This window comes from Argentina silus (assembly GCF_951799395.1).
Source record: "Argentina silus genome assembly, chromosome: 12".
Taxonomy (NCBI): Eukaryota; Metazoa; Chordata; class Actinopteri; order Argentiniformes; family Argentinidae; genus Argentina; species Argentina silus.
Window position 1 is genome coordinate 8,857,189 of NC_139666.1, and position 19,241 is coordinate 8,876,429.

Genomic DNA, 19,241 nt, shown 5'->3' on the forward strand with positions numbered 1-19,241 from the left:
TTTTTTTTTCCTTTTTGTTATTTCTTCACCCTCCCTTTCTTTCTCTCCCGAGCCCATGCCTCCCTTTCTCATGCACCTTTATCTGAGCATTTCGGCACACACCAAAGTGGGCAATTTATGGTTGGCTGCCGTGGCGAGCAGGCCCTCGGGCTCAGGCTGCATCCAGGATCCACTCCGCTTTATCAAGTTCAGGGATGTAATATTTACAAGCCGCCCATTTCGGTTCGGTCCCCAGGGTGTCTGTCTGGGCTGCTTAAAAAAGCCTCCCCTAAAACTCTCTACGCAGGAATGTGACTTTCGCCTCCACTACTTTGGTCTCTGCCACTGGAGCTGAGGCGGATGTTGTTTTTGAAACCTAACAGCCCCGTCTTTGTTTGTGTATGGCAGTGCTGAACTATGAGAATGTAGTGGAGACGGGATCGGAGACAGACGAGGATGACAGGCCGCTGGCCTCGGAGGAGAACGGCCTGGCCAACGGAGCGGGAGAGGAGGATGGAGGGGCGGGAAGCCCGGCTGGAGTACCCAACCTGGAGGCCTCGCCCCGGGTGGGCCACGCCCTGCTGTCCTACAGGGGCGTCGAGGAGGGGTCAGAGGGCAGGGATGGCCGGCAGAGCCACCACCACGCCTGGCGCCTTGCCGACGACCCGCACGGACTTGTCAACGGAACCGGTGAGTGACGACACATCATCGCACCTTGAGTAGGACTCAAAAAACAACACAAACAAACAGACAAACCAAAAAAGCCTCCTCAATTACACAACCAATAATGTATCCACCTCATGCTGTAACTCCAAACATGGCTCGAGTCTGGGACTTGGCTCAGCTCTCTGTGTCTACCTCCCTATTCTCTGAGCTCAGTGAGTGAGCTGACAGGAGATTGTAGAGAGTATAACGTAGTGCTCTGGAGGGACTTGCCTATTGAACTGCAGTCAGCACTTTAGATTCACAAGCTCACGTCGCAAAACCACTATCCTACGACTCACACCTCCTCATCACACTACGACTGTTCACACCCTCTCTTCACCTCTGACCCCGTTTTGGTCTCCCTCCCTTTTTCTCTCCATCTCTCTTTCTCTTGGCTCTGCAGCCACGGACTGTAAACGGTCTGTGCTTTGTTTTCACATATTTTCGGAGGAATTAAGTAAACTACAAAGTTCAGAGCAGAATGTGTCACAATATTTCAGTTTAATGTGCGGAACGCTACGAAGCAGCTTTTCATTCTCGTTGACCCATAATTGTGACCCCCTATATACTGTACATTTTATGAAAACAACCTGATGTACAATTCCTTATAATTACAATTATCAGTCCGTGACCAATAGAGTCTCCAGCTCCCCTTTTTGTAATATAGGAAGACCTATCAATGATGAGCAAGCAGCGCATGCAAGACCTGTCATCCCCCTCTCTTTCTTTTTACATTTCTCCATTTATATCCCTCTTCCCCCCAACACACACACACACACACACACACACACACACACACACACACACACACACACACACACACACACACACACACACACACACACACACACACATCTGCACCAGTGACAGGACAACCAGTGTCGCCAGGGCCACAAAGACAAATACTTTTAATTAGGAGCCAAACGCGATCGTTAAGGGGGAGCCGGGCTCTTGCTGGACTCATTAACAGGCCTAAATGAAATTTGGAGCATTATGACGGCCATTTACATGCATAATAGGCCCACCATTCTAGGAACGCTTGACAGATACAGAGTGGAGCGAGAACTCATGCGAGACACACGGTTTAAAAAACGGCCCGGCATCGGCTATCCGTCTCCGCTAATGACCTAGCGATGGTGCGTACCGCGCGCTGCTGAACTGGGAAATAGTGTTGAGTTTTGGGAAAACGCCGCCCAAAACTTGAAAGCAGTCCAAAACTAAATGTAAATTAAATACTCCTTGATGCTGGGCGTTTCATCTGTTATCATTATCATCGTAAGGAAGCTGTTTAAGAAATCAATGCCAGTTTAGCACAGCTGCTGCAGTTAGTTGATGCTAAACTAGCAATTTACCAAAGAGGCCTTGATTTGAATTTCAACTGATCCCTACATATAGAAGTAAAGTGATACACAGAGATGTGTTATAGAAAACCCAGACATGTTGCTATTCATTCAAAATACTATTCAGTCAATCATTTTGTCTTCAAGTGAAATGTTTTTACAAGTCCTTCACACCTCTGACAGTTGTTTTTTTTAAAGAAAAACTAGGGTGTCACTCCAAGGTATTGAAAAGGAGAAGCAAGCCAAGCTGTGGCAGTTGAGAAGACACCAAAGGTTGAAACACACTTACCACAGACAGAACTGAAATGCTAATTTACTCCTGAAGCCGCCATCTTGCTTCTCTAGGAAAAAAAAGAGACAGAAGCAACAAAGACCGTCCATTTTATATTTCATATACAATGCAAGTGTAAGTCAGTGTTAAAGGAGGGGCCTGTACTGAAAATAGAATGACACTTGAGTACAGTGTCTAGATTCTACGACAGTGGTTCAGGGTGTGACTCACATGCTTTTGTCCTTGTGCTGAGACTGTAACCCACAGAAAGAAAGGCCCATGTTGGTGAATGAAACTCAGTATAAAGTCTGGCATTGATTCTCTTACCAATGAACCTCAAGTTGAGGGGAAGCACAATGCATTTCCATCCGAAAGGGCATGCGTTGCATTTCAGCTGTTGTTCTTTGAGGCATGCAGTACCACCATTTTATCTGTGTGGTGCAGAGGGAAACTCAGAATGGAAGGGAGAAGACAGAGACTTGAGCCTTCGCTTCTTCCCTATAGAGACTTAGCGGAATTATGAGAAAGGAAATATCCTCTTTTTTAACCACATTATTTACAACTTCAAAAGGAAATCTTGACTAGCTTTATGTGTATGTTTCAGTATATTCCTCCAGGACATTTGCCATATCTCAAAACAAATATGGATCATTATGTCAAGATGTACTTCCAATATGTCTCCGACAGCACCTTGTGACTTCTTTGACTCATACCAAGGTTATTTTGGATTGAGAACAAGCACATGCTGTTCCTGTTTAACACTCATTGCTCATGAGGAAGGAAGTTTTGAAAAGTGACCTGCTGCTGCAATGAATAGAGGTGAGAGGGGGAGTGGAGAGAGAGAGGCGGAGAGAGAGAGGCAGCTCTCCTGTTCTCCTCTTCTCCTCCGCCTCCTCTCCCCACTGGTTGCAGCAGGCAGGGGTGGTGGTGTATATCCCTCCTTTGATGGGGAGGCTTATGATACTTGTGACTCCTGTTGAGGAGTCACATGAGTAGGCCCAGGAGGAACTAGCACAATAGGCACAGTATATGAACAACCATTCGCCTGCCTATTCCTCATTATCTGGAAAATACCTTCATGAGCCGTGGTGAATGGAAATGAGAGGTACTTCTTAACTGAATTGTCAGGGTAGCATGCAGCGCATTCCAATCGAGTTGACTTACGTAGCCCTCGAGTGCTGCCTGCCTGCCTTCCTGCTTGCCTTCCTGCCTGCCTGCCTGAGCCCTGGTCTGGTCTGGTCATACTTCAATTTATTGGAAGCTGTGTTAGCCACAGTTGATTGTCGATTAAACGGTCCTCTCCCTCTCCTTCACAGATGAAAGGAAGGATGAATATGAACCCTTGGGGCCAGAGGGGTCTCTTCATGCTGTAGGAAACGGTACAGGTATGTCTCACCCCATCTTACTGTAATTCAATCACAAATTCTCTCCCCTCACCAGCGTAAAATCCCCAACAGCAGCATAAAAGGAAGCAACATGAGTGATAATTCTGAAAACTCCCGTAGCATATCTGTTAGGTGATGCACCTAAAAGGAAACACACACACACACACACACACACACACACAAACACACGGTCAGGGGCCATGTGAGATAATGTCCCTCCTCATGCATCAAAGGAAGAGGCAAAGAAAACATTTGTAAGTTGAGAGAGAGTGCAGCGCAAATCACATTTCGCTCCGAAATTGAGTTTTGACCTAAATCGTATTTGTTTGGTTCATGTACTTTCAAATTGGTTTACAATGAGACAATAAAATGTTCATTTCGCCTCACCGTGAGTCACAATGTCCTTGCAATTGAGTGTTTTAGCAACAAAACCTTGCCTAGAGTAAGGGATTCGGCCTCTTAGTGACCTTTGTGTGTCCTTTATTTTAAGGATATTGTTTATGTTCCCTGAAAAAAAAGAATAAACACGCAGTCTGTGGTGCAGCTGCTTACCACAGAGAAAAAAGAAAAAAGAAAAAAAGTAACTTTCCATAGACAAATAACGGTACAGAAGTGCTATTCTGACATTTTTGTTTGATAAAACACTTCACTTGACCACAGAGTTTATTCAACTGATGAATGTCATTTGATACCTGATATACCATTACTGTACGTCTGATTGTTAAGCAGCTGTAAACCTACATTATCTTACTCATAATCAAATTTAGGGTTTAAATTATGGAGAGGGGAATTCTAAGTGAGATCCGCAAACCCAGCAAATCTAATTGCTAGTTAAACAAATTACCCGTTACACTGGAAATATTTAAGTCAAATGTTTTAAAAGCTTTTCACCACCATTTAAGATGGGTTGGCGAACATCACTTAATGATGACATTTTCTCTTATTGTTCTTTGTGGAGGACATTACATGCCATCATTAACGGTAACTTAAATGTATACTCCCTCCCTAAGTAGTGCCTTAATGCTTTTCCTCCGTGTTCTTCATCACATTTAGGTCGGTTTCTCTTCCTGTGGCCAATGTCTAGTCTTTTGCAGCACATCTCTCAAGATGGGGGATGGAACTGAACAGACGTAACTGAACCCTGTTTTCATTTATTTACTTCCTCTCTCCCCTCTTCTCTCTCTGTCCTTTCTCTCCCTCTCCTCTCCTCCCCTCCCCTCTCCTCTCCTCTCCTCTCCTCTCCTCTCCTCTCCTCTCCTCTCCTCTCCTCTCCTCTCCTCTCCTCTCCTCTCCTCTCTCTTCCTCCTCCTCCTCTCTCTTCCTCCTCCTCCTCCTCCTCTTTGCAGTCAAGGGCATTGATGGTGTCTCAGATCTCGACGACTTCTTCGCTAAGCGTAAAATGGAGGAGAATGATGGACACTCAGCCAGCATTGCTGAGTACCTGCAGCGTGGAGACACGGCCATCATTTACCCAGAAGCCCCGGAGGAAGTGACCCGACTCGGCACACCCGAGGCGATTGGTCAAGATGAGAACGAAAGCGGTGAGGGTCCAGAGAACAAAGACGTTTGACTATGTTCTGTTTTACATAGTTACACAGTTATGCATCAACAAAGAGGTTGACCTATATTGCTTTTTTACATCCAGTCTGTCCCTAGTTTCTCTGAGTGACTGTTCTAGTGTGTGTGGTGTGTAAGTGTCAGATGTCGGCGATACTGCTTAAAGCTTCTTGAAGCAGATGATCATGCTTCACTACGTCCTATTACAGACCAGGCATACTGCCATTAGCTCTCTCCGCTGACCTTCTGACCCCTGCTTCCTTTCTCCCCGTACAGACCCGCCACCTGGGACTCCAGATGCTTTCGCCCAACTGTTGACCTGCCCTTACTGCGACCGGGGCTACAAGCGCCTGACATCGCTCAAGGAGCACATCAAGTACCGCCATGAGAAGAACGAGGAGAGCCTCCCCTGCCCCCTGTGCTCTGAGACCTTCACCCACCGCGCGCAGCTGGAACGTCATATGGCCACGCACAAGCCAGGCAGCGATCAGGTAAGAAAGAAAGACGGGGATGACATTGTCTTCTTATTCCTTGCTGTAATCCCTCCTTTTTTTTTTTTTTTCTCTCCATCTGATCTCTCTCTCTCTCTCTCTCTCTCTCTCTCTCTCTCTGCTGTATCGCTGTCAGTACAGTCGCACTCTAGTTGAAACACACACAGTATCGTTTTCCTCATTACCTCTCCTTCATTCATTTCTCCTTTTAAGATTTTCTAATTATAATGGCTTTAATGGCTTCCTCATGGCTACTCAGCGCACTTCTGCAAGAATCATATTCTCTTGAGTGAATGATTAAGCTCATTTCCTGTTTCTGTCGTCCTCTCACATTAAAACTAGTGACTTTTGAGCAGCGCTCTCTCCCTCCCTCTCTCTCTCTCTCTTGTTCTCTCTTTTTCTTTTAAAAAATCAGACCCCGCACTGCCTGTTCCGCAGCTGCATCTTGTTGTGCTCCCCCAAGCTTCCGCCTACAGTGAAGCATGCGTGGGATGTGCTAGCATATTGACTTCCTCGGGCCATCTGACTTTTTACATCAGCTGTTGCTGGAACTGGAACAGATTTGATTAAAAATTAGCACTCATAAAGATAGTGCCTGCCCAGATATGGACCATTTATGAGGGTACAAGCAGTGTTTTTCCTTCAGTGTGATACCATGCGTATCCTATTCGAGACATATTTCCTTTGACATAAGTCCTATTCACAGGCAGGGGTAATGGCCATTTTTACATATGAGGTCTAACGGTATAGTCATTTCTCCTGTCCTCCAAATCCACAACCGTACCTTATATCGGACCATGCAAATAAGCAGTGAATCATTCAATTTTCCAATTATACTGTGATTATAATGAGATTTCCTGAGTTAAGCCTGTCAGCTTCAGACCTCAAATTTGTCTGAGCCCACCGTAACAGAAGCACTGAGGCAGTCCCGTACCCCCGTCCCCCCGCCCCCTCCCATCCCCTCCTTCCTTCACCTGACCCCCCCTCTCTTCTCCTTCAGACTGACTTAAACAGGAGCAGATGGTCTTTTCCCCAGTGATCTGGAGTATCATAATCCTCAAATTACTTTAAGTGTTTGTTTATTTGTGTACTTCCTCTCAGTTAAATAGTTAAAGGAAGACTTATGAGAGGTCTTGTGATTAGTACCTTGGTGCACCGGGCAGTGTAGGGATTCTGAATTGAGTGCTACTGAGTGTAGATTTGTGAATTATGGCTAGTCTGCTTACAGTATCATCACTGGGCCCAAAAGCAAGGGAATTGTTTTTTTAGTTTTTTTTTTTACTACGGGGTAATTCTTCGCACATACTCAGTTTCATTACATGGCATAAACTAAAAGGGATTTTTTTTTTAACCATTTAGAATGCACACCTCCTACTCCTTCTCATCAACTTTTTGTTTCTGTGTGGGGGCTTTATCACGCTCGCTGTTGTTGTTTGGTATCCACACTCATTTGAATTTTAAATGGAGGAAATGCACTTACTGAACAGTTACCTTTGAACAGTGCATGAAAACTCAACCCACATCCCATACTGGGTTTTTTAAAAAATCAATTAATGGGGGTTGCTTTTTCAGTTAGAACTACACAATTTAAATGTAAAATGTAGTTTTTATGCAGTTAGATTTTAAATTGGGTCTGAAATTGTGTTGTTTGGTACTATCAAAGCTACATTAATAACTCATTATATTCCTTTCAAGGCCAGTACATTGAAGTCTCCTTTTCTGCCTGGTTCATTGGAGACTCCTGCTCGTACATGTTTCATTTGGGTGGCGGTGGCACTAATGTAAAAACTTCTCTCTCTCCTCTACAGCCTCAGCTGCTGAACGAAGGGGCTGGCAACCGCAAGTTCAAATGCACTGAGTGTGGAAAAGCCTTCAAATACAAGCATCACTTGAAGGAGCATCTCCGCATTCACAGTGGTAGGTAGTGGAGCAAGCTTCAGCCCTCCATTTTAAAATGTATTCACATAACTTCATATGACTGGGGATGACTGAGGCTCTCATGCCATAAGACTAAATTGATAATGTTCATTTTTGGCCTCTGTCAGTAAATGACTCATTCTGTTTTATAATAGCTCACCAGACCGTTTCATAACTGAGTAATTCAGCCATATGGACGGGGCCATAGCTCAAGAAGCTGAGTTGAACTGAAATTGAATAGAAATAGAAAATATAAATAGAAAATTTCAATTATGGAGTTGAGCTTTTTGTGTTGTTACAGAAGTGTAATAAGGACCGTTCCGTTTAACTCCATATACCATGCAATTACCAACAATAACAGCCTATTTTAATACAATGTTGTGATTAGAGTTATTACAATGTTATTACACAGATTTAGGGGCAGCTTATTGTAAAGTCTGGTTTCCCAAAATGCATTTTTGATACATGTCCTTCTCTTTCTTTCAACAGGCGAGAAACCATACGAATGCTCTAACTGCAAGAAGCGCTTCTCCCACTCTGGGTCGTACAGCTCCCACATCAGCAGCAAGAAGTGCATCGGACTGATCGCCGTCAACGGACGAGTACGCAACGGAGGCAACACTAAGGCTGGCTCCTCCCCCAACTCCGCCTCCTCCTCCCCGGGAAGCCCCGCCCTGGCTCAGCTCCGCCACAAGCTGGAGAATGGGCGCCCAATGGGCTCCCAAGACCAGCAGAGCCACCTGGACATCAAAGCTGAACCCATGGACTTCAACGACTACCGGCTACTGATGGCCGCCCAGCACGGCTTCGGAGGCCCAGGGGCCTACATGAACGGAGGTGGCCGAGGAGGAAGCCCCCTGGGGGTCCACAGCTCATCCCAGAGCCCCCTGCAGCACCTGGGGGGCATGGGGATGGACCTGCCCCTGCTGGGCTACTCTAGCCTTGGGAACAACCTGAGCGAAGTGCAGAAGGTCCTCCAGATCGTGGACAACACGGTGTGCAGGCAGAAGATGGACGGGAACCCGGAGGAGATCTCCAAGCTCAGGGCCTACATGAAGGAGCTGGGGGCTCAGATGGAGGAGCAGAAGCTGGCCCTGTCCTCTCCGCGGTCAGGCTTTAAGGTGGTGGGCCACGGCAGCCCCACCAAGAGCATCATCGACTACACATTGGAGAAGGTCAATGAGGCCAAGAGCCTGATCGACGACTCTAAGAGACAGGTCATCGACATCAAAAAGGAGAAGTTAAACCACTTGGATCTGGGCGAAGAAAAGTCCCACGAGAGCCAGATTCCGTTTTTGCCATTTTCATGCCAATTCTGCAAGGAGTCGTTCCCTGGGCCCATCCCACTGCACCAACACGAGCGCTACATGTGCAAGATGAACGAGGAGATCAAGGCAGTCCTCCAGCCCAGTGAGAGTTACCCGCCCAGCCGCAGGGGGATGCTCCCCTCAGAGCAGCAGGCTGTGCTGCTGTCCTCCGTTCTGTCTGAGAGGGGCGCCACCAGCCCCATCAACCCCTTCAAGGACCACATGTCAGTGCTCAAGGCCTACTTCGCCATGAACACGGAGCCCAACCAGGAGGAGCTGCTGAAGATCTCCATCGCTGTGGGCCTCCCACAGGAATTTGTCAAGGAGTGGTTCTCCCAGTGGAAGAACCAACATATACCACATAACCACTCCCACAACTCCAGGAAACGGTCACCGGCGCCGGACCGGAACAGTGCAGAGGTTAACCACAGCCTGGCCAGGTCACCCCTGTCCATGATGCAACACGTGGAACGTGTGATGTCCTCTGCTGATTTATACAGCGGCTCCACCAATGGAGACGCCTCCCACAGACATTCGAAGGCCAACCAGTTTACAGCAAATAGGCACATGGGCGAAAAACCACTAGACCCCCTGGACCACCTCCGGAGCAGCACTCCATCGCCCCTGAATCTCTCCTCCACGTCCTCTAAAAACTCCCAGAGCAGCTCCTACACTCCAAACAGCCTAGCCTCTGAGGATGCCCATGGAGAGTCCATGCCATTGGACCTCTCCCTGCCAAAACACATGAGCAAGAGCAGCATCTCCCTGGGGGAAAAGAGAAAACGAGAGCCAAATGGTTTTGTGGTTGACCGCAACGGCCACGGCGACGCCCACACCAGAGAGCAGGGGACAGGGCCCCTGGATTTGGCCCACATCAAGAAAGAGTTCCTGGGCTCTGAATCCAACCACGGAGGGAACAACAGTGGTCACCAGCTGGAGAAGGGCGCCAGCCCCATCTTTGGGATCAATCCATTCACTGGTGGTCACATGTACACATCCCTGCCGCCACACGGGGCCTTCCCCCAACCCACCTTCATGTCCCAAGCCCTACCCAGGCCCTACCCAGGGCTGGACCCAGTGGGCTTCCTGCCCCACATGGCCTACACTTATGCAACGGGGGCAGCCACATTCGCTGAGATGCAACAGAGGAGGAAGTATGGACGGAAACCGGGTTTTCAGGTGAGCATTTTGTTGTGGCTTTAGACTTCACTTAGGTTTTTTAGATCAACCGTTATATGTGACTATAATACTTATGTGGGTCATCATTGCAATCGAAACATTTGTGGGTTTTTTATACGTATGACACATAGCAACACTATTGTTGATTCAACTGTTATTCATTTAACTACAACCTTTATAGTTAGCCCACATTACTAGGATCCCCATGGTAACAGTCATTGAGAAAATATTAAAATAAACTGTCATTTAGCCTTTTGAAATGTCTACATTTAACTCGAAACAAAGTATCCTAAATATTCAAAAAAAAGTTCTTCTTTAAAGTATACATTATATGAATGTAGTGTTTTTGTCTAATTAGATACGTTCGCATTGTGGCTGTCTGGTTTGTAAATACATCCACATGCAATCCACAACACTGTATTAAATTGCCCATATGTTGCCCCTTTTAACGTCTTTTAGTGATAAGGGTCTTACACAGGTTGCGCCCGCTGCTAAGCCCTGTCCAGACTTGGGATCTAACTAAAGAGCAGAAGGTGTCTATGCTTAGGTGACAGGTGTGGATTAACGAAAAGTATTGAATAAAAAACTGCTTCTCTTGTATAGGGGGAGCTACTAGACGGCACTGGGGACTATCTGTCAGGCCTGGAGGACCTGACAGACAGCGATTCGCTCCTCTCCCGGAAGAAGATTAAGAAGACAGAAAGTGGTATGTACGCGTGTGACTTGTGCGACAAAACATTCCAGAAGACCAGTTCCCTCCTAAGACACAAATATGAGCACACAGGTATATAACATTTGGACACTTCTTTTTTACCCCATCCCCCCTTTCTTGCCTTTGTGCCCTCCCTCCCCCCCCCCCCCCATGTTTTGTGTCTTTTGAACATTCTCTTTTTTTAAATGTCGTTCTTTCTTTCTTTTTTTTTTTGTTCTTGGTCACATCGTTTTTTTTCTCCCCCCCTCGTAGTTCTTACATCTCTTTTTTTTCTTTCTCTCCTTTTTCACATTCTTTTTCAGTTTTATGTGTTCAAATCCATGACCTTTAACGTGTTATTTTCTTTTCAGCAGGGGGTAGGGATGTTTTAATGTATATGGGATTACATAAACATTCAGTAAAGTCAATATAAACATCTGTCATGGTGCTCCAACAATGGGGTGTGTGTGTGTGTGTGTGTGTGTGTGTGTGTGTGTGTGTGTGTGTGTGTGCATGTGCGTGTGTGTACTGTCGTGTGTGTGTAGTGTCGTCCATTCTTATTTTTCCTATAAATGGAATTACTACAGAACGTGGTGATGGACCAGCAGCCATTTTAGAAACAAACTAACCTCTTCAATAGAGACCTTATACAGTACAGTTCAGGATTCCTACTGTGTGTGTGTGTCTGTGCGCGTGTGTGTGTGTGTGTGTGTGTGTGTGTGTGTGTCTGTGTGTGTGTGTGTGTGTGCGTGATGTTAGTGACAGGGATAAGAATTACAACATTAACCCTGGTGGTATGTAACAGAATGCCGGTTCCATAGGAGGCATGTCTGGGTCCTTTGGAGATTCTCCTCAGAGATGTGACCTGTCCTCCTGGGGACTCCTCTCTTTCACCAGGTTGCATCATCCCTCGCTTGCATTCTCTTGTCACTCTGTGCAGGAATGCTTGACGAGGAATCTGCTGTCTCGTCTATTTTTGCCCTGATGTGGGGGAGGAGGGGGGAGGGCAAGATGGGGGGATGGGGGGACAGCGGGGTTGGGGTGGGGGGGGGGGCACTTCAAGTATGCCAACTATGGAAAATGTTGCAGGCATTCCAAGGCTATCTGTGGCTAGGAATTGCTTCTGTGCGTGTGTGTGTGTGTGTGTGTGTGTGTGTGTGTGTGTCTGTGTGCATTCCATGGCGTGGTTGCTCCCATGTGTGTATTGGCATTCACAGGGTGGAAGGCGTTTGTGCATGTGTGCGTGGGATGAGCGCTTTGGAAGGGTCGGTTATATCGGGCGATTGAACTGGCATAGAAGAGGCCCATCTTGTCTAATAGAAGTCAGATGGAAGACATACATTTCCGGTTGTGTTGTGCTGTACAGTAGTAAACGGTGTGAGTGGAGCTGGCATGTGTGTGTGTGTGTGTGTGTGTGTGTGTGTGTATGTGTGTGTGTGTGTGTGTCTGTGTGTAGGATGGTGTGTGTGTGTGTGTGTGTGTGTGTGTGTGTGTGTGTGTGTGTGTGTGTGTGTGTGTGTGTGTGTGTGTGTGTGTGTGTGTGTGTGTGTGTGTGTGTGTATGTGTGTGTGTGTGGGTGGGTGAGGGGGTTTACTGGTGTGAAGTTCCTCCTACAAATACACTTGTCACACTACCACACGAAGGATGCCTAATCCTAGTCAATTTTAATCAGGACCTATGATGTCATGACAACACACTTCGTCAGTGATGCCAGGGTAGCTAGGCTGCTTCAGTTTCACCTTGCTTGGTGTTCTAGGCATCTGATCTCACTGGCTCAGCCTGCCACGGTCTCAGACGGACCCGTTATAGGGTGTTTGAGTTCTTATGACCTCCTCCTGCCTCCCCCCAGTGTTTTTAAGCAGCAACTGAACTCAGCTCTTAGCCTCAGATGAGTAGGTGAACTATAAATGAAGGGATTTATTTTTAGGGTTATTCTGCTGTTTTGTCACATGCGTTCATACAGTTTATGAAATGTGATGTTATGTTTTTTTTTTTTTCGTACAATCATTTCACTCATTCCTAAAATCATTGTTATGCATTTAATTATTTTCACCATGACGGGGGGGTATAAAGAAGTCCTTGTCTATGACATACTGTAATGTTTTTGCACTCAATATGCACTTAACATGATCAATATACATCCTAGTCAAAGTCAAACCCAAATCCACTCTGATATTGCATGTGTTATGTCCTCTCCCCTGAATACCTGTTTAACCTCCTCTGTGTTTTGTGTGCTGTGTGTCTAGAGATGGGGACCTCTCGTCGCCATAGTAACACGTTCTCTCCCCTGTCTCCCTGTGTCTCCGCAGGCAAGCGGCCGCACCAGTGCCAGATCTGCAAGAAGGCCTTCAAACACAAGCACCATCTCATCGAGCACTCGCGCCTGCACTCAGGCGAGAAGCCCTACCAGTGTGACAAGTGTGGGAAGCGCTTCTCCCACTCGGGGTCCTACTCCCAGCACATGAACCACCGATACTCCTACTGCAAGAGGGAGGCAGAGGAGAGGGAGGCGGCCGAGAGGGAGGCCAGGGATAACGGTCCCCTGGAGCCGACAGAGCTCCTCATGAGGAGGGCCTACCTGCAGGGCCTGGGGCCCCTAGGTTACTCCGACCCCGAAGACCAGCCGGAGGAAGGAGGTGGTGGAGGCACCATCTTGAGGGACGGCACGGAAGGAGGGATGAGGGGACGAGAGAGGGAAGTGGAGGAGGCGTACGAGGAGGTGACAGACAGACGGGAGGCAAGTTTCAGGGAAGGAGAGGAGGAGGAAGAGGAGGAGGGCGACAGCAGGAGCCTGGGTATGCAGATGGACGTAGCGAGAGATGAGGAGGACGAAGGAAAGGAGGCGGCGCATTCGATGGATGAGAGTTCAAGAGAAGGGAAAACAGACGCCAAGTCGGACCAGGAGGAAGCAGATTGATTCAGTAAACTGCAGTCGAAAAAAGCTTTCAGCAAATATTTGTCATGTTGGTTTGTTTCATTTCCTATTTTCCATTCTTCCAGCAAATATGAAACCTGCTAATGTTTCAGAAAGGCAATGCACTGGGCTCAGTCATACGTACAAAGCGCTTGCCTCGAGTTTCTTTAATGGAGCTCGTAATAATGGACTCATGCAATGTGGTGACTGCCAACATCAGAGTTGTGACGACAAGCTGGGTGGGATTGTTTAAGAATCCACATTATGCAAAAAAATAAAATAAAGAATAAGTAATAATGATTATCATTATAATTAAATGAAGATGAAGCTGTTTTTAATGTACAGTATTAAGGCCTAAAAGCTGTGTGGTGCTATAATGTTCTTAACCCCTGTGTTTCATTGTGTTCATACCCCAAACCAGGAAATTGCACTCTGCCCCTTTAATCACTACAAAAACATTTTTGACAAAAAAAAAAAAAAGCCTATGTATATTTATACCGTGCTTGAAGACTCGGTAGCAGTCGTCAGTGTTGTATTATGTCTACCACTTACTGTGATGTCCTTGGTTTTTACCCTCCTTTTTGCCAGGCAAAACTAACCACACAATTTTGGGCCTCACAATTTTCTTTTATGTGAAGGAACATTTAAACCTGTGTGATTTTGATATGTCGTGAGTCTTAAAATGGATCGGAGAGAGAGTGAAAGAATGAAGGGGAGAATAGTGAAATATGGAGGGCTCAGTATGAACGATTGGAGCCTTTGTATGTTTTATTTTCTCAAGAGAAAGCCTTATATGCAAACCTTTTCACCTGTGCGTTTCTGCAAGTGCCATCCTTGTACAGTGTAAATCAGAGTTGACCTGTGTTCTCTTTGCTCTGGCTTCAGTATTAAATAAATATTTCACCTTGTTTTTTGAAGTACCAATGTCAGTATTAGCATAGATAGACAGCAGTTTGTTAGTTTACATTTGTTTGTGCAATTTTCTGTATTTTTCATGACCTTTTGTCAGTATTACTTTTTGTTTTGTTTTTTGTTGATTTTTCCAACATAAATTTCATTTCGTTTTTATTTTAAGATTACCATTTTATTTATGTGACTCATTTTATATTTCCTAATTTTATTTATTTCATACTGTAGTGTACAGTATTATAGTTCCTCAACAAATAGATATATTTTAGTAAAAATGATTCTGTCATTGACTATTGGAGCAAATTATAAATAGAGAGCATCTATGGTATTTGGAAACATTCATTGTTAAATTTTCAATTTTGTTCTTTTTGTTTTATTTCCTTTCAACTACTGGAAATTCTAAATTTGGGGAACTTTTGATACGATATTGTGAAAACACTGTATTTTTTGAGAATAAAAATCCACTTTATTCATCCAGTTAACGAGATGAAGAGGGACTGTTTATGATGATGATGAAATTCCTGAAATGTCTGAAGTATTATTGAATTTTTAATTTCTCTTGGAAATGACCATGCTCGAATAAATGTAGCCAAATTAAATTTTAATAAAGCTGTGTTATTCTTCTTGTACTTCTACCTCTATTTTTTATGAACACATTCAACAATCGTCCTTGACAGCCAAAAGTAATCATGTACAATTACTGTTTAGCCATCTCATGTTTCTGTCAGATTATATTTTAGTAAGTTTATTAAGTCCTCCAAACACTCCTCCTCTAACATGACTCAATGTTATCATTGGCTATCCTCAAGCCATTTAGATTTTGAAGTCTCAACCATCGGCACATTTATAAGTCACAAATGCCCAATTGAGTTAAACTATAGCATGTAGTATGAATTTAGATACCAGACTGAAGAAACACTATGTCCTGTAGCTGTTTTATTGTGGTTACCAAGGGACAGTTCATCCTTAGAATATTTGAATATTAAGAATAGAGTTTCCTATGGTGGCTACTGTTACGTGAGAACAAGTATACAGTACTAAGGCAATAATTACTCTTAGTTGTGAGGGCAGATGATTCGTTCTTTCACAATGTCTGAACTAGATGCACATAAATGGAAGTGAAAATGTTTCAGTTGGGTGTTCTCAGACACAGCATGAGAAAAGTGTTTTCAGTGTTTTGTTTTTCTTCTACTGACCATCGGCTGATTGCAATGGAATTTGAACGTATTTCCGATCCATGAGAGCACTCAATAAACATTTTAAAATAATAATGTATAAAAGCACTGTAGACATTTTACCAGCTGTAATTTCTTGCTTCAAGTTAGAGAAAGCTCCTAATTTGCATAAACTAATTAAGACTGTCTTTCGGTTTACCATAGAGTGAGAACAAAATAATCTCAAACCTCTTTATTGCTGTCTTTACACTTATGTAATTGGTTCTGCTGAACTTTTACCTTCAGATGTGGATTGTACTTCATGTGCCAGATTTTTTAGAGTCTGTGTGATAGACTTTAAAAAATTACTTTTGGCTCTTTGAAGTTTTAAAAACACTGCCCTGAGCTAAAATTGCCACTAGCAGCAGACAGCCAACTGGCCATGAACTGTTTGCACAGGATCTCTGAAGAATTACATTATCCATTACCTTACTAATTCAACTCACATAATGCAATGCAAATAGAAGCAGGTGAAGAGTTCATAGTGTCGCACACACACACACACACACACACACACACACACACACACACACACACACACACACACACACACACACACACACACACACACACACACACACACACACACACACACACACACACAGTGCATTCGGAAAGTATTCAGAACCCTTCACTTTTTCCACATTTTGTTGTATTATAGACTCAATTTAAAATGGATTAAATTAAAATAATTTGCCATCAATCCACACACAATACCCCAGAATGACAAAGTGAAAACACATTTTTAGAAATTTCAGTAAATTTATTAAAATTGAAATACAGAAATACCTCATGTACATAAGTATTCAAACCCTTTGCTATGACACTCTTAAAATTAAAATGCAAAAATGTCATCAACAAATCACTCAATAAGTTGAATTGAGTCCATCTTAATGCAAGGATAATAGTTAATGTCATTTTGGAATTAATATATCTTTGTTTTTATAGGGTCTCTGATTTGCATAGGAATCAATTACACACTGTGTAGATTAGGAAGTCACTGCCAACTCAGCAAATTTCATAATTTTCTCTTGATCCTGACAAACTCCCCAGTTCCTGCCAGTGACAAACATACCCATAACTTGATGCAGCTACCACTATTCTTCACACGAGATGGTGCGGAAACTGCATTGCATGTGCTGGATTTGCACCAAACTTAATGCTTTGTAGTAAAACCAGATAAACACATTTCCAGCCACTTTCTTTGCTGTATCACTTGAATTCATTGTTGCAAACACAATTATGGATGAGATAGATTATTTTCCATTAAGGGATTCTTATTGGCCACTTGGTTATAGACCAATTTTGTAGTGTGACTGAGATGATGTTGTCCCATCGACTGTGCTTTTTCCTCTCCACCATTCAACTTTGTCGATTTTTGTAAGTCTCCCCAGGCCTGAGCAGTTTTGTTCCTCTCCATTTGCTCAGTTTGTAATGACAACCTGATCCACACAGTATGTAATTGATTCCTATGCAAATCCCTATAAAAACAAAGATATTAATAAAAAATTACATGAACTATTATCCTTGCATTAAGATGGACTCAGTTCAACTTACTGAGTGATTTGTTGATGACATTTTTGTATTTTAGCTCATTTTAAGAGTGGCATAGCAAATGGTTTGAATACTTATGTACATGAGGTATTTCTGTATTTCAATTTTAATAAATTTACAGAAATTTCTAAAAATGTGTTTTCGCTTTGTCATTCTGGGGTATTGTGTGGGGACTGACGGCAAATTATTTTTAATTTAATCCATTTTAAATTAAGTCTATAACACAACAAAAGGTGGAAAAACTGAAGGGGTCTGAATAGTTTCCGAAGCCACTGTAGGCCTACACACACACACACACACACACACACACACACACACACACACACACACACACACACACACACAGAAGGAGAGGGAGAGAGAGAAAGAGAGAGAGAGAGAGAGAGAGAGAGAGAGAGAGAGAGAGACAGAAACAGAGACAGAGACAGAGAGAGTCTATTGTAAAATGTTCAGCATGTTATGATGAATTATTGGCCAACAGTGACTTGTGAACTGAGCTGTAAGTTATGAATGACGTTTTGTCCTATTTTTATGTCTTGTTATATTTATTGTCCTGTATTTATGTGCAGGGGTGGCTATCCCAGTTTGCCCCTTGAGGGATGAATACCGTTTATCTTTGTAGCAAGACTAAACGCAGTTTAGAAAGGGAATGCCTTGCATTATTGATTCCACTTACACTTGGAAGTTATTGTATTGGCAAAACGACACCTAATTACATTGTAGTGAATTGCAGCAAAATCTTCCTATGTGTCATTCCTGAAAATAGGCTAGGCTACGAGGTTCTCTGCGACCCACATGAACTGCATCTCGAGAGGACTTCTCCATCAACCAACGCGAGAGGCGGTGCTAAAATGTCGTCATCGCGCAAAGACGAAACACTGTGCGCCCTTTTTCTGTCGAGCAAATTCAGGAAGAGGTAAGCACCTATTCATATGAATGAGCACACACACATGTATTCGCTGCACGTTGTTACACACAGTTTACCTTGAACATGCGACCTTTAGGTTGTTTTACTGCTACATTGCATTTACTCTTATAAATGCACTCGCTCTGGTGAAGAGCAAAAGCATTTTCTACATTTGGACATTGACACATTGTTACAGTCATCAGTCCTTTCATTTATGGATGGTGAATAAACTACTTATTCTGTAGAATGTCCATGGATTGTAAGTAAATACCTATGAAAGCAGGAAGTGTAGGGAAGCGGTCGTTGTCGCATCTCTGTAGAAATAGGCTGCAAAACAATATTAGTGACTGAAAACGGAATGGACGATGCCCCGTTATGTGCAATAGAGCAATATTTTCTCCTTCGCCTACCTCGTTCTGCGACTGTGGATAGATGCCATGCCACAGTTCCTTATGATCATCCTGCATTTGTAGCGCTCACTCAAATTATATAATTATTGATTTTTGACAGCATAAACGGGACAACTCCGTAAAGAGTATTCAGTGTTATCAAGACACGTTTTCTTGTTCACGGTAGTAGTGAGATATTTCACCAGTGATGTGTTTTTTTTTGTTTAGCTTCTGTAGTTCAAAGGGAAGATCTGTCTTAATAAGGCCACGGCCACCCATAGTCATATAATTGCCTACACACTATCTAAATTAGGCTACTCGTTTATAGTCGTCTGAAAGTATCTGTGAGTTTTATGGCAAATGATCAGAGTCAGACAGTGTGATTAGCTTCATGTGGGATACCTGTATATTAGGCTACAGCACAACACATTTAATTGCTCCAAAGGAGTTGGTTTATGGTGGTGTAATTGCACTCGCAGCAGGCACTGTATGCCATATGAAATGAAGTTCTAGGCTAGGCCTATATTGGACT

The 19,241-nt window shown here is 44.0% G+C and overlaps 1 protein-coding gene across 2 annotated transcripts in view; it reads left to right on the plus strand.

The window, feature by feature from the left end:
- Nucleotides 1-15,274, plus strand: part of zeb2a (zinc finger E-box binding homeobox 2a) — a 49,295-nt gene extending 34,021 nt beyond the window's left edge. Inside the window, exons 3-10 of one of the 2 annotated variants that reach the window (XM_083682358.1) lie at nt 388-669; nt 3,612-3,680; nt 5,027-5,221; nt 5,514-5,728; nt 7,537-7,645; nt 8,135-10,131; nt 10,735-10,915; nt 13,132-15,274. In XM_083682358.1, the coding sequence (XP_083538484.1) occupies nt 388-669; nt 3,612-3,680; nt 5,027-5,221; nt 5,514-5,728; nt 7,537-7,645; nt 8,135-10,131; nt 10,735-10,915; nt 13,132-13,739 (3,656 nt within the window). In that variant the 3' untranslated portion in view covers nt 13,740-15,274. The remainder of the gene's footprint in view (nt 1-387; nt 670-3,611; nt 3,681-5,026; nt 5,222-5,513; nt 5,729-7,536; nt 7,646-8,134; nt 10,132-10,734; nt 10,916-13,131) is intronic. The other variant, XM_083682359.1, reaches the window with a different exon arrangement.
- The last annotated feature ends 3,967 nt before the right edge of the window (nt 15,275-19,241 follow it).